At 53.0% G+C, this 13,433-nt stretch overlaps 2 protein-coding genes across 21 annotated transcripts in view; one reads left to right on the top strand and one right to left on the bottom strand.

Moving 5' to 3' along the window:
* Positions 1–3,254, top strand: part of RBBP5 (RB binding protein 5, histone lysine methyltransferase complex subunit) — a 91,994-nt gene extending 88,740 nt beyond the window's left edge. Inside the window, exon 14 of the mRNA XM_048070868.2 lies at positions 3,214–3,254. Within this exon, the coding sequence (XP_047926825.1) occupies positions 3,214–3,239 (26 nt within the window). The 3' untranslated portion in view covers positions 3,240–3,254. The remainder of the gene's footprint in view (positions 1–3,213) is intronic.
* NFASC (neurofascin) overlaps positions 1–13,433 on the bottom strand; it is an 87,354-nt gene that overhangs the window by 33,072 nt on the left and 40,849 nt on the right. For 10 of the 20 annotated variants that reach the window (XM_066983210.1, XM_048070839.2, XM_066983215.1 and 7 more), the window contains 14 exons: positions 13,171–13,221; positions 8,423–8,534; positions 7,617–7,801; positions 7,220–7,351; positions 6,773–6,916; positions 6,138–6,249; positions 5,874–6,040; positions 5,136–5,283; positions 4,401–4,525; positions 3,467–3,502; positions 2,600–2,701; positions 2,289–2,486; positions 1,229–1,299; positions 412–634 (listed from right to left, as the gene is read on the bottom strand). In XM_066983210.1, coding sequence (XP_066839311.1) covers positions 412–634; positions 1,229–1,299; positions 2,289–2,486; positions 2,600–2,701; positions 3,467–3,502; positions 4,401–4,525; positions 5,136–5,283; positions 5,874–6,040; positions 6,138–6,249; positions 6,773–6,916; positions 7,220–7,351; positions 7,617–7,801; positions 8,423–8,534; positions 13,171–13,221 — 1,806 coding nt within the window. The remainder of the gene's footprint in view (positions 1–411; positions 635–1,228; positions 1,300–2,288; positions 2,487–2,599; positions 2,702–3,466; positions 3,503–4,400; positions 4,526–5,135; positions 5,284–5,873; positions 6,041–6,137; positions 6,250–6,772; positions 6,917–7,219; positions 7,352–7,616; positions 7,802–8,422; positions 8,535–13,170; positions 13,222–13,433) is intronic. The other 10 variants (XM_066983213.1, XM_048070848.2, XM_066983214.1 and 7 more) reach the window with 2 other exon arrangements.

Below are 13,433 nucleotides of genomic sequence, written 5' to 3'. Positions count from 1 at the left end.
TTTGTCAGAGGCACAAAAAGCCAGTCCAGGATGAACCAACACCATCTCAGCCAGTGGTAGCACCTCTCATCCAAGATGGACTTGGTGCTGTGCAGATGGCGGGGACAAGAAATTTAATGCAGTTCATTGGAAGACAGACAGAGTTGTTCTTAAGGAAATTTTACCACCTTCTAGACTGGAGGTATTATCTGGGTCTTACAGAGGGAGAGGCTGAGTGGTTTGGGTCCTGCAGGTACCTGCAGACAGCCCAGAACAGACCCAAACCTCTTTCTCCCAATGCCTGGGGCTGGATTTTTGTGCCAAATCAAGCACTGCTGTGAACATAGCTGGGGCGTGGGTGCCCACCCCTGCCCTTGGATGGGATCCTGCTCTTTGGAAACACTTACGGGCTGCGGCTGAGAAAATACTCACAATCTTCCCCTGAGTAGCCGATGACGGTGTCAGGCTCTGGTGCTCTGCCGAAGTCGTTCTCTGCCTGCACTTTGATCTCGTAGGGGACGTAGATGGGGGTGTTCCAGACCACGTGCCTCGGGGTCTTCACTGTCTCGTTGTACCAGCTCCCGCGCGGGTCCCTGCGCCTCCATCTCACGATGTACCTGAGGTTGGGCCCGTACGCCTGGGTTGCGTTCAGGGGCTTAACGGAGCAAAACAGAAAGAGAAAGTGAGGGGGGGAAAGAGCAGCTGCATTTCTCTGCTATGGAGCTCCAAAAGGTTCTGCTCAGCAGCTGCTTCTTAGTTCATGCTCCACCAGCAAGCCTCGAGGAGGGTCTATATTTTGTTCCCAAAGAGAGTCGTACCTACTCCTTGCCTGCAGACCCTAGGCAGAACCCCAAACCATACCCCCTTCCCTTATTTCCCAGCCCATGCTCCCACTGCAGTTCGTAGCCTCCCTGCACACTTTGGCTTATTCCTGGATGACACCTGCTGGTCGATGGAGAAAAGCAGGAGCTGCTCTGTAAGCCCCATGTATATCAGGCTCCTGAGCATCCTCCCCAGCTTCTATCTGTGGTCCCGCATCTTTCCTTTGTCTTCCATTGTTGCAAATTATTTTTTTATCACAAGTCTTCTTGCAGGCACTAGCAATAGCCTCTCTCATGGGCGTATCTTCTGCTTTTTATTTCCTTTATGATCATTAGGGTTAGGGTATTCTGTGCGGTACATCGCACGTGCTAGAAATCCTGAGTCCCCTACGTGTGAGCATCTGGATTGCAGTCAAAGAAAAACTCACCGTCCAGGTTATCTCCATGTTGTTTTTTTGGGTCCCTGCTCCTTGAACTCCTGTTGGGTTAATTTCAGGACCTGATATTCACATTAGGGAGAAAAAATATCAGTTTATAATGCTGAAAAATGACCGTTTGTGTGGTTAAAACCCAGTTACTGCGCAAGCCCAAATTACTTCTGGAACAGCAGCTAATGGCCTGCTTTTTCAAGGAGTTTTAACTTCCCATTCAGGTTAATGGAACATGAGATTCTCTGCACTCTTGAAAACCAGGCCATTTATTTAGGAACCCTTTTTTTTTTCCCCAAAAAAATGTTGCCCTAAATCTTTAAAAAAGACCCATTGTGAAGCATCCCTGGGAGCCGAGCCTGACACTTTTGAAATCTGAGACAAGCAGAGCAATGTCACAGCCCAACACTAGGTGCCAGTAGATGTTGCAGAAGCGTGTCTGCAATGGCCAAGAAGTGCAGCAAAACTCCTGAGCTTCCCGTGAATTCCTCCCCTGAATTTTCCCAAGTTTTCTACAAAGCACAGGGCACCGGGCACACACTGCAGAGCCGAGTCTCGTCGTGGACCGGAGCACACTTTACTCGAGCATTGATCTGGGCCCCTGCCCAGCTCCAGCAGTGGACAGTGAATTAGCAGCTTTGGAACAAAATCTCTTTTGCTTGGGGCCACTTTACACTTGGAAGTCTAATTTTCCAAGAGACTTCTGAGCTTCCTGTGGCCAGAAAGGAAGAAAGATTTTCTTTAGAAAGATTTCTTTACAAATGGCCTGCCTTCAACAGCTTCTCCCGGAACAACCACCGCAGGAATCTTTCTGTTCAGGCTCTGCTGCTTTGCACAGCACCACTCCGAGGTTCGGGGATGTGGTTTAAAAAATCACAGCCCGGCACACGGCTGCATGGCACAGCTCATTCCCTGTGTGAGCCCTTCGTGTTCTAGGAGCTGGGTTCCCACCCCACGAGGGGCAAGTCTGGCATTGTCCAAATCACAATAAACCATCTCCATCACACCCTAGGTGGGGATGCTGGTGGCCAGCTGCTGGGATGGGGTGGCTGGTACTCACGCGCCCCGTTGGTCTGGTATCGCTCAGAGGGCACGCTGGGCAGGCTGCTGCCCACGTCGTTCACGGCAATCACCCGAAACTGGTAGTTGACGTACGGGGAGAGGCTCAGGACGGCCGAGTTGACGCTGCCGGGGTACCTGGAGTGGTTGTGCCAGGTGCCGGGCTGGAAGCGGTCCTCCTCGAACTGCACGATGTAGTCTGGGGGAGAGGACGGAGGGGTCAGCCCGGCGGCGGGGTGCCCCGCGCGGCTCACAAGGACGCCTCCCTCCATCCACCCCTCTCCCAAGAGACGGGAGAGCACGGCCGCTGACCTGTGATGGGGCTGTTGTTGTCATCGCCGGGAATCCACGTCAGCCGCACGCTCCTCTCGGCCAGGTCCGTCAGCTCCAGGTCCCGCGGCCGGTCGGGGCGCTCTGCGGGCCCAGCAAGGAGATGGGTGAGGCTGGGTGGTCCCGGGAGCCCCCGTTCCTATTGCTCCTTTGGGGCAGGGAAGCCCTGGCCATGCCAGCCCAGACCCGCAGGAGGACATGTTTCATGTCCTTCTGCTTTTGGTAAGCTAGTGCACTTTTATTTTTATTTTTTTAATACAAACGTGCTCACGTCCTGATTGCACCTCATCTTGAAACCCGACCCGTAGGCACTGACATCGTCTGATGCTGCAAGCACGAGGGTGGCTTAGCAAGGGGATATCTTACAACAAGCTACATGCCACCGTTCTGAAAATAATTGCAAACAAACAGAGTGGAAAGGACACCAAACCTAACTGAAAATACATACTTGGTTAGAAAATGCCCTGGGCACAATTCTGGTGTCTTTATGCTGTCACAAACCAGTGCTCCTACAGATCCAGCTGATGCAATAACAGCAACACCTTTTCCAGGTAAAAGTTAGGAAATTCAACATGATTTCTTTTCTCTACCCTCAGGGCTCACCGTTTCCAGCTATGGGTAAGGTGATTTGTGCACTCAAGAATTGGCACTGTGGGACACGAAGGGATGTGTCCTTCTTATCCGTGCCCATCTGGATGGGATTTCAAGGACAACTTGGGCAGGACTTGGAAGCATCAGCTCACAGCTTGGTCACCTGCTACGCCTAGCTTTTCTGCTGGAGTTATTGACAAGGCAAAACAAAAATCAACTTATGAAATAAAATAAACCAAATGAATTAGTGACGATTACCTTTAGGTAAGTCTCTCAAGCGGTTAGCAGGGACTGCTGCAAGGTAAGACATTGGTTGTTAACAGGGTTAGTTTAGTCATTAAGCTTGGGTGGTGAAAGGAGCACCTGATAAATATAAAGTCACACACACAGTCAGATTTCAGGAGGATCCAAACCTCCCTGGGGACCAGAGTAAGCAAATCCTGCCCCCAGAGACCCCCAGCACTCTGCACACCTTTCTCCATATTTCTAGTACACTGCAAAGGGGAAGCATCAGCCCGGTACAGAGTTAATTAGCTATTAGGGGGTGAGGAAGGGAAATAAGCCCAGTCAAATTATTAGGCATATGGGATTTATGTCACACTCCTGCCTTTGTAGGGCACGGTGGGTCTATGCCAGTATTGCTGGTGGGGTGGGGTGCTGAGATGAATGGAGACCCTGCACAAGAGTGGAGGTGGCCAAGAGCAGGAGCTGATAAATCTGGGTGGTTTTTGGAGAAGATCTGTCGTAAACGAGTATGGGAATGGGTTTCAGTTTGTTGCTCCTTATGCTGCTTCACTCACCTGCTGGGTGTCACACGGTTCTCAGCACGCTCAGACTCGGTTACGTTCGCTCCCAAATGTAGGGCTGCTCTCTCAGAGCTTCCACTACCACCTGGGTATTTTTAGCTGCACATAATAAGTTTGGTTTTTTTTTTCCTCTCTCAAATGCAAGTTCCCTTCCGTTCAAATCCGGTGGCATTGTTTGAGTGAGTCTGAGGTCAGGTTGCGTGTCCTTGCTGAGTCCTGCAGCAAGTGAACAACTGCTCTGCCAGCAGCTCCCTGAGCACCACCCCTGCGTTAGAGGACAGCTCTGCGCCCACAGATCCCCCTTTCAGCCTGACCTTGAAGTCAATCTATTGCAGGGCAAGTACAGCACCTAGCTGTGTGTCAGCACGCTGCCAGAACACCTTTACCTAGGACAGTGAGGTAGGCCTTAGCTGAATCCTTGTCCAGCTCCGTGCTGGCTACGCAGGTGTAATCGCCTTGGTCCTTTTCTGCCACGCCATATATCGTCAGACCGTCATCTTCTTTCTTCATCCTTAAAGGGTTGAAAGCAATAACACAACAGTTCCTAAGAGCTTTAGGCAGCAGGATTGAAGCCTAACTGTTCTCTGATAAAACACACAAAACAGCCCAAAGAGAACAGGAGCACCTCGCTAGTCTGAAGATTTTATCAGCTAAGGATGCATTGAGTTATTCCTCAAAGGAATCAGTGAATCTGCTCTGGGTATGTATCTGGGAGAATCACACCTTTAGGAAGCCAGGCCTGTGTCCCGTGATCAGATCTCATTCCATGAGAAGCAGATCAGGCTATGGAAAGGAAATTACAACCGTACCTCTCACAGCTGATAAACATTCATTTTGAAGTAGCTCGTTATTAACACATACATTTTATCAAGGTGTTCTAAAATATCTGTAAATAAAACCTCAGATCAATGCCTTGATTTACTGGCAAGTCAATTTTAACTGCTAGGCAGCCTCTGTTGGAAGGAGCTAATAACGCTGAAAGCATCAAGAGCAGCAGATGTTGCCTAGGTGGAACTCAACATTTCTCCTTATTATCCCCGGTGACTCCTGAAGCAGTTTGCAGCGGGGAGTAAAAATCCCAGCGATTTTGGAGAGACAACACAGAAATGGTAAACACAAACCTGTTTCCAATGTAGAGGGGTGCATCGTCTTTCAGCCAGGTGACCGTGAGCTTCAGTGTCGGGTCGTGCTTGACGCGGCAGTGGAGGCGAGGCATGGAGCCCCTCTTCACCACCTGGTCCTCGGGGCCTCGCACAATCCTGGTGGGGTCTGCAAAAAGTCACAGAGGAAATGTCAGGGGCTGAGCTGCGGGGTCTCAGCTCAGGAGCTCGATCAAAGCTTGACAGCGGTGTCTCTTGGAAAGGACAAACGTGCACGTCAGCTCGCTAAACCATCTCTGCTACAAATGCTTGCAAATAAACTCGTTTAACAAACCATTAATTCATGCTGACCCTTTAACAAATACCCACTTTTCTGACTCAGCAAACAGCTTTGCTGAACAGGGAAAACCCAACAGAAACCTGATTCTGAAAATGGTTTATTTAACTTTTATTGTTTTACTGTTTTTTATTGCCATCTGAAAATGTTTTATTTATTCTTGATGCACTCTTTGTGTTTCTTTTTGCAATGCTCATGGCATCTCACAGTTTGATATCCACACCAAGCCCTTCTAGAGCTTCAGTGTACCCATAACTTTGTTTTCCCCATAAAGAAGGGATCTCTACCCATTTCTGTATCCCAGCTCCAAATGTCGTAGTGCAGACTGTCGGAGCGCACCGTCAACCTCCCTTTACTTAAACGTTCATTTCTGCAGCAAGTTTCAGAGGATCCAAGAGCGCATTTTGCTCCTGAGCTCCCACCTTTGACTTCCAGGCGAACCTGAGCCTCCGCTTTGCCCAGGATGTTGGTGGCGACGCAGGTGTAGATGCCCTGGTCCTCCTTCCGAGCCATGTTCATCTCCAGGCTCCCGTTCTCGTGCGCTTTGTAGTTCCCTCCGTCCAGCGTGTTCCCCTGGCCGTTCTTAAACCTCACAGCCGTACAAAGAACTCTTGTAAGGGAAGAAAGAGCAGGACACCGCCCCGGCCAGCCCTCCCAGCCGGCAGGGGAAGCGCTGCCGTGCTTACCAGCGCAGGGTGGGGATGGGGGAGCCGAAGAAGGGGCAGTCCAGCCGGGTCCTGTTGTACTGGATGACTTTGATCAGCTGGTTGCGAGGGGCCAGTATCCGTGGTGGCACGTCTGCAAGCACCAGAGACCCAGCTACTGAACGAGAGCACAAACCAGGCCCTGCGCTTCCCAGTCCTGTCACCCATCTCCTTTTTTTTGTTCACTGGTCCTTATTGAGGCTTTCAAGACTCATCAGAGCTGCTCCATTCGCTCCTATTTCTCTTCCCCTTTCCAGCTTCACCCACAGAACAGCTTACACCTCAGCTCCAGCAGCGCTTGCTCACCCTTTGCCTGGCTTTGCGGGTATATGGCAATGGACTTTCAATCCCAAACCCAGCTGCAGAGGTCGTGTGTAAGTGTACATTAATCTCAGAGCAGCTAACAAGAAAGGAAAGCAAACAGGGAAAACATCCAAGGAAAACTTGAGTACGGGGTGTTATCTTCCTTACTAACAGAAGCAGGAGCCACCGTTCTGCAGGGGAGCATTTCACGCCCTGACACCCTGCAGGGTCCTGACGGCCACTTCTGGGGTTTTCCTTCCCCAGCCAGGCGCGGAGCAGCTGCACGGGGCTGCCCTGTCCCCGCGGGCACCTACCCAGGACGCTGACGAAGGCGTTGGCCAGGAGGTAGCCGTGCTCGTTGGAAGCGTTGCACTGGTACACGGCGCTGCTGCCGATCTGGGTGTCTCGAAATACGATGGTGTCTCCAGCCACCTCGCGGCTCGGGTTGGGCGGAGAAGCTTCAAAACAGGAGAGACGGAGAGGACACATTAAATCAAAGCTCAAATTAAAATTCACAAGACCCTGTGTTTTATGATGTGTCTTTCCCTCTCAGCCCAGATAAAGGGAGATGGTGGCACACGGTGTTCCCAGCCTCCAGACGGGGTTCGGCTGGCCCTGCCCCAGCCAAGCAGGTGGCTTGTGTGCTGCAATGCCTGGACCCCGCACAGCACCCGGCGGGTGCCTGGCACCCTGATGGCAGCTCTGGCTCATGCTCAGCTCCATTTCTGCAGAGGAGGTGCAGACCCCCCCCCCCGGCTCACCTTCTATGGGCTCCCCGTTCACCAGCCACTGTATCGCAGGCTTGGGGTTCCCGTTGGCTCGGCAAACCAGCCTGCCATCCTCGCCAGGGGCCAAAATGAGGTTTTGGGGCTCGTCCAGCCAGTATGGAGCAGCTTTAAAACACAAAAACGTACCGGTTACACACGTAGTAAATTGGACCAGATGTCCATCAGAGGTTCCAACCCAAACCATTCTGTCTTCTGCAAACAAATGCAACTGGGGAGCAGAGCCCACAGCTCCCACTGCCCGTAGGGCGGGTTGGAGATGCTGATCGGGCTGGATGCAGCACAGCCCACGTGGGAAGCCCCCAGACCACGCTTTCCCCCCTCAATTTCTGGCCGTGAAAGTGAAGAAGATGGCAAGGTAAAGGCGACGTACCCTTCACTCTCACCGAGATCGTGTGGCGGATGCTTCCCATCTTGTTCGAGGCCAAGCAGAAATACTCCCCGGAGTCTTCCTCCGAGACGTTGGAGATCCGAAGAGCCTTGTTGAAGTTCTCCAGCTTGGTCTTGCCTGCGGGGAGCTCACCTCCTTTCTTGTACCACATGATGTCTGGTGCTGGTCTAAGGAGAGGGAAGGAGATAAACGCACTTGCAAGATGAGAAAAACCTTCCTAAGAAAGCAAGAGATGATCCTGCGCGTGGAACCTCTCAAACCCAGGGAGGACTGCTGGGCCACCCTCCTTCCTACTACAGCCCCTAAAACTCGACCTGAGCTGGTGAGGAGCAGGGTTCGTGTCCCCCCTCGTGCCTGGGGACGCTGGAAGGTGCACAGCAGCATGGTGCAGCACACCACAGGAGCATGACCAAAGTCCCACTCCGTGCCCAGGACACTTCTGCAGGCCCATGGACCCCCAGTGTCCTCACCTGCAGTTTATACAGCAAGGTAAGGAGCACCTAAGAGATCTGCAAATAGCTGTCAGGACAAATCGGTGGGAAACCATCCTTGCACAGCAAGTATCCAGAGATACTTCCTTCTCCGAACAGTACTGCAAAACTCAGCTGTCTCCTTGCATGCTCTTATCCCTTCTGTAGGTTATGGGAGCGTCGCTAACAGCAGTTAACAGAAACGGAAGGGAATGCTCCCTTCTCGTAGCCAAAGGTGTTTCCACCAGCGACTCAGCATTTGAGCTGTAAGAGCACTGGGGCTGCTGGCGCCCGCCCGCTCCCGTGCCCGGTACGTACACTCCTGAAGCGATGCACTCCAGCAGGAGGTCCACCCCCCTGAGCACCATCTGGCTGCTCGAGGTCCCGTACGGGTACATGAAGCTGGGCGTCGTTTCCGTAACCCCTCGGGCTGAAATCAGCAGGAAAGAAAAACAAAAAACCAAAACCACGGTGCTTTTAAATTCTCCTTCTCTGCAGCAATAAGACAGGGCCAGCGATACACGGCGCTTTTTGGGGAAGCTGGCAAGTTCCTGGCCAAGCCTGGCACACAGACCTCACCCCAAAACATACCTGGAAACTAGAGAAGAGCTTAAAGTCATTTCTAAAGGAAAAAGACTGGGTGTAGAGAGGATGCTGGGCAGACAGAGAGGTGAAAGAGGAAGGAGAGGATGGGCAGAGGGAGCGGGGATGGTGCACCAGGAGAGCCCGGTCCCCGTGGGGCAGCACCCATCCTGCCCGCCCCTGCCTCCAGCACAGAGACGTGGGCTGGAGTCGGATGAGAGGTGGAAATGCCGATGGACAGAACACTCAGTGGAGGACAGCGATGAGAAAGGGGCACGAGAAGGGTGTATTGGGCAGCTGCGCCACTTTGCCACAGAGATGTCCCCAACACGGAGGATCCCAGCAGTGCCGGGGGCTCTGGCAGCACCCCCAGGTTCCCACTGGTACTGGGAGCTGCTGGGTGGAAGGACCGAGCCGTCTGGAAATGGAGCTGGAGGATGGCAGAAGACCAGAAGGACAAATTTGAGGACTGGACAGGAAAGTTTAACAGGAGACAACCAGGGGAAGAGACGAGACAACTCCCTACAGATACACACCGTGGGGGTCTCTTTGTGAGAGAGAGAAAAATATATTAATGGAATAAATCCCATTAATAATTGGAATTATTAAACTAGATCTTGATCAGTGAGGGCAACACAGGATGAGATGGGTTTGAAAGCAGCAGTAGCGGAGACAGAAGTTATGAGATTAGGAAATGGGGCAGGACAGGCAGGTTTGGCACGAGACCACTGCAAAAAGTGAAGCAATTCAGGGGGAAAGCCCACCCTGGGGTAGGAGCAAGCTCTTGGGGCGCAGACCTAGCCCTTTTCTGCTGGCCCCAAAAGCTTCATTAGCCAAATGAGCCAGTGGCAGCCTGGCTGTTCCCTCACCCGCACCGGGAAGCCCCCAGCTATTTGGGAAGTCTCTGCCTGGGCTCTGGCACAGGGAAAGGGCTGGGAAGAAAAAGGAGAGAGAGGGCAGAGACGATTTATGGAGTTCAATCGGGAAAAGTTTGTGGCCAGGCCCCTCGAAGGAAATGGAAGAAACAAACCAAGCAGGAATCAAACCATGCCTTTGAAATGGCTCCGCACCCACCGGGGCATGGCCACACTCACGCATCACGTCGCTCCCACACACCGACAGTTAGTGGCCGGGATGGGCTCATCAGAGGGTTAATTAATTATTTGGTTACTGGATTACCAGGACAGGCACATCTCGAAGGGACAGGTCACCGGGCAGGCGTGCTGCTCTGTGCTCGCCTGCTTCTGGAGGTGTTCATTTCCCCGGCTAAGAGCCGCTCGCCCCCGCCAGAGCCCTGCGGATCGGTGGCAGAGGCAGGGGCGAGATTTCTAATCAGCATTTATCAACAGCTCTGACCAGACCCGTGAACTTCTCTCTTCTATGTGATCAGGAGAGGGGATGTACCATTTTATAAGTCAATATTGGCTTTTATTCGCCAGCAATCTGCAGCCTGTTTGGACAGGCTGGGTACCTCACTGCGATGAACCTGTTTGCTCGGGAGCCCAGGGCATAACTGGAAGAGATAAGCAGCAGTGCAAGCCAAATTTTACGAGCCATATATTAATGATGAACATTATAAATAAGGGAGATAAATTAGTATGCTATCCACTTGTTTAATAAACCTAACAGCAACACTGCGTAGCTGAGAAGCTTTTGCCTTAGCAGAGGACTACAGATAAAGGTTTTGCTATTTCTAATAGGACATGGCCAGAAATTATCTCGGGCAGAGGTACCAGCTCTGAGCTCACGGCAGCTACAGCTGGAAGCTGTCAGACAAATAACAACGTCTCACTCCTCTGCTTGGATGGAACAGAAGAATAAATCCCACGGCTGTTTATTTGTGCTCAAAAACAGGCTCTGCTCCCGATAGATTGCTGCTGTTGCCCCCACCTCTATGAAACTGGACCCGTTCAGCTGCAAACAAAACATCTCAAAACCAGCCGCATCTCGCCCCGAGGAACCAAGTGCCCCTCCCCAAAGTCCCGACCTGACAGCACTTAAAAACTGCACATCAACTTGCAGATCCTTCCCACTTAGAGGCGATAACAGGAACATGCGCACCCGGACACATCCCATCTGCTCGCCTCCTGCACAGCCAGCCAGCTTGCAAACATCCCACGGGTTTGCCAAAAGGAAGAACAAAAGACTTTCACTTCCATTATTTAAAAAGGTGATGAACTCCTGCTAATAAAATTCTCAATTAATCCTCGGAGATCCTTTTTTCTTTCTTTCAGAGCTGCAGACAGTTTGCCGGGGTAATTCCTCTTCACAGGGGGGAAACGACTGCTCCCACTCTGAGCTGTGGGGTGAGGGGGCTCAGCCACGTCCCCACCATCAGCCTGGTCCCATGGGTGCTGTCCAGGACATCACCCACCCCCTGCACTCACCCACCCATGTCCCTGAGGGGCATGACAGCTCCGTGGCAGGCTCCAGGGGAGGGGACGGTGCCTCCCAGCTTGCCTGCATCCCGCTCTGCAAAGCCTTCAGCTACCCCAAAACCTCCCAAATTCCTAAATACCGGGGGGACAGAGGTTTCTGTCCCCCGCTGCCCTTCCCCCTAAGGTTCCTTGCCATGCTGCGGTGGGTTTCAGCACCCAGAGGGATCGTTGCGGGCAGAAGCATGGAGTTATCAACAAGAAAAAGGGCCGAGGATCACAATTTTTTCACCAGTTCATGAATTATTAAGACGTTTCTGGTTTGCAGCTCACTTTTGCACAGGTCATTTAGAGGGCTTGGGTTGGGGATTTGAATCCACCAGACCCATAAAACATTTCAGGGGACGTTAAGTGCAAACAGCCCAGCCAGCGCCAGGAGCAGGCAGTTTATTCCAGGCGGCTACAACGAGAAATCAGTAGAAATCTATGAGCCTGTGCAGATAAGGTCTGTATTTCATACCTGGCCACCTGACTGCCACCTTCCCTTTTCCCTGAGCACACACGTGCAGCGGGAGACTGAGGGACCCCGATCAGCACAGCACTCTCCCCCGAGCCCACAAGGGCTGCAGACGCGGAGTCGTGCGTTCCCTTCGAAGCACAAACACCGCCCGCGCTGCTTCCGTCGCTCGGGGAGGCGCAAGCTGTATTTACGGCTCTCGCCACCGTGCGCCTACCAGGGAGACGTCTCCTCCCACGGGCCTCTATTAAACGTGATTCAATTTGTGCACTTCCCATTGAAGCTGGTTTTGCCTGCAAGCCCCTTTCGCAGCCGTTTCTGCGAACTCTTTCAGCCCATGCCCAGCCCGTTCGCCGCCCCCACCTCGTCCAGGTGCTGCTGCAAGCTGCCCCTGGGTCCCCAGCATGCTCAGACCCCTCAGATAAGCCTCCCACTCAGACCCAAGCCCCATTTCCAGCCAGAAACGTTTTCCCTTTGTTGCCTCTCAGCCATCTCTGCCTCTCAGAGGAGTATTTGTGGGGGGAGAGAAATCCCCCGTGGCTGCGTCACTTGGCAACACGCGCAGGAGAACCTCGGATCTGGCTCAGGGTCAGATCCCCCTCGCCCCAGCCTTTGGTAGGCAGCAAGATCCTGGTCCCTGTTCCCAAACCAAGCACGTGTTTCTAGCAGAGACAAAAGCCAGGAGGCAAATCGCTGCTCAGCACCACTTGAACTCATAGTTACGCTCCCACAGCACCGAAGCCCCCCCAGCCCGGCTCTCCGGCCTGGCACAGAGTAGGGGCATGAAGAAACCTGGGGCTCCGGGGGGGGAAAACAGAAGGAAGGGGACGAGATGGGGGCATAGCAGGATCCCCAGCAGTGCCTAGTGGTGGCTGCGCTCCCAGCATCGTGCTCAGCCCCATCTCCCCATTCTGCTTCCCCAGGCAGTGAAACCAGCCCGGGCTGCTTGCCCACCTCGCCTGGGTTGTCCCATCACTTCCCATCTATTTTCAGGGACAGGATCATGCCCCAGGGAGCCACACAAAAGCAGTCTCCAAAGGGAACCTCCCTGCTCAACACGTGTAACCACACCGCAAAGACACAAAGCACTGAGAAAGCCAACTACTGCTTTTTTTAACTCCCAGCCAGTGCCCGTGTTTGGCTACAAGTGCAATAGATGCTTGTTCTGAACACAGCGAAAAGAGGGATCGTGGGTCTTATCTTTAATTCAGGAGCCTTTCCTGAGGCCGAGCCGCTGGACTCGCTCACCCCCAGACATTTCCACTTGTGCCAGATCCTATTAACCCAAATACCTCCCGAGCTGAGCTCTGCGTATCCAGTTAATTAGCTTAAACCTCGATCATTTCAAGATGCCAAAACTTGGAGGGGATTTGGTCACCGTTGGGTTGTTCGGCTCGCTTCCTCGCGTTGGTTTTTGCAAAGTTTGGGTGACGGACGACAGAAGGGACCACACGCATCCAGCAGGGGCGCGCACACGGGAGGCACGGGGATGCTGCTCGCAGCCAGCCCAACGCTCGGTTAGCACGGGGTGAGTCGGGTTAGGCACAGGGGGGTTAACACGTGAGGGGCTCCAGAAGCCGGTGTAGACTCACCACTGTACATGTCAGTGTGATTTCGTAAGGACGTTTCGTTATGGGGTTTCTCTGCAATAAACAAAAGAGCGTGAGCATACCGAGTGGCACGGAGCGTGGGGCGGTGCGCAGGGGCACGGGGCAAGGTGACACGGGGACCAGGGCCATGGCCCTGGGGACAGGGCAGGCAGCAGCAGAAGCAATAGAGAGGCACTCGGAGCACGGCTGCCTTAGGAGACAAACAGCAACATAACACAGTGACACGGGAGAGGAAAAGAAGATTG

Source organism: Anser cygnoides, chromosome 25 (genome assembly GCF_040182565.1).
Source record: "Anser cygnoides isolate HZ-2024a breed goose chromosome 25, Taihu_goose_T2T_genome, whole genome shotgun sequence".
NCBI lineage: Eukaryota > Metazoa > Chordata > Aves > Anseriformes > Anatidae > Anser > Anser cygnoides.
The sequence above is the reverse complement of the archived record's forward strand: the minus strand, read 5'-3'. Positions and strand labels throughout refer to the sequence as shown.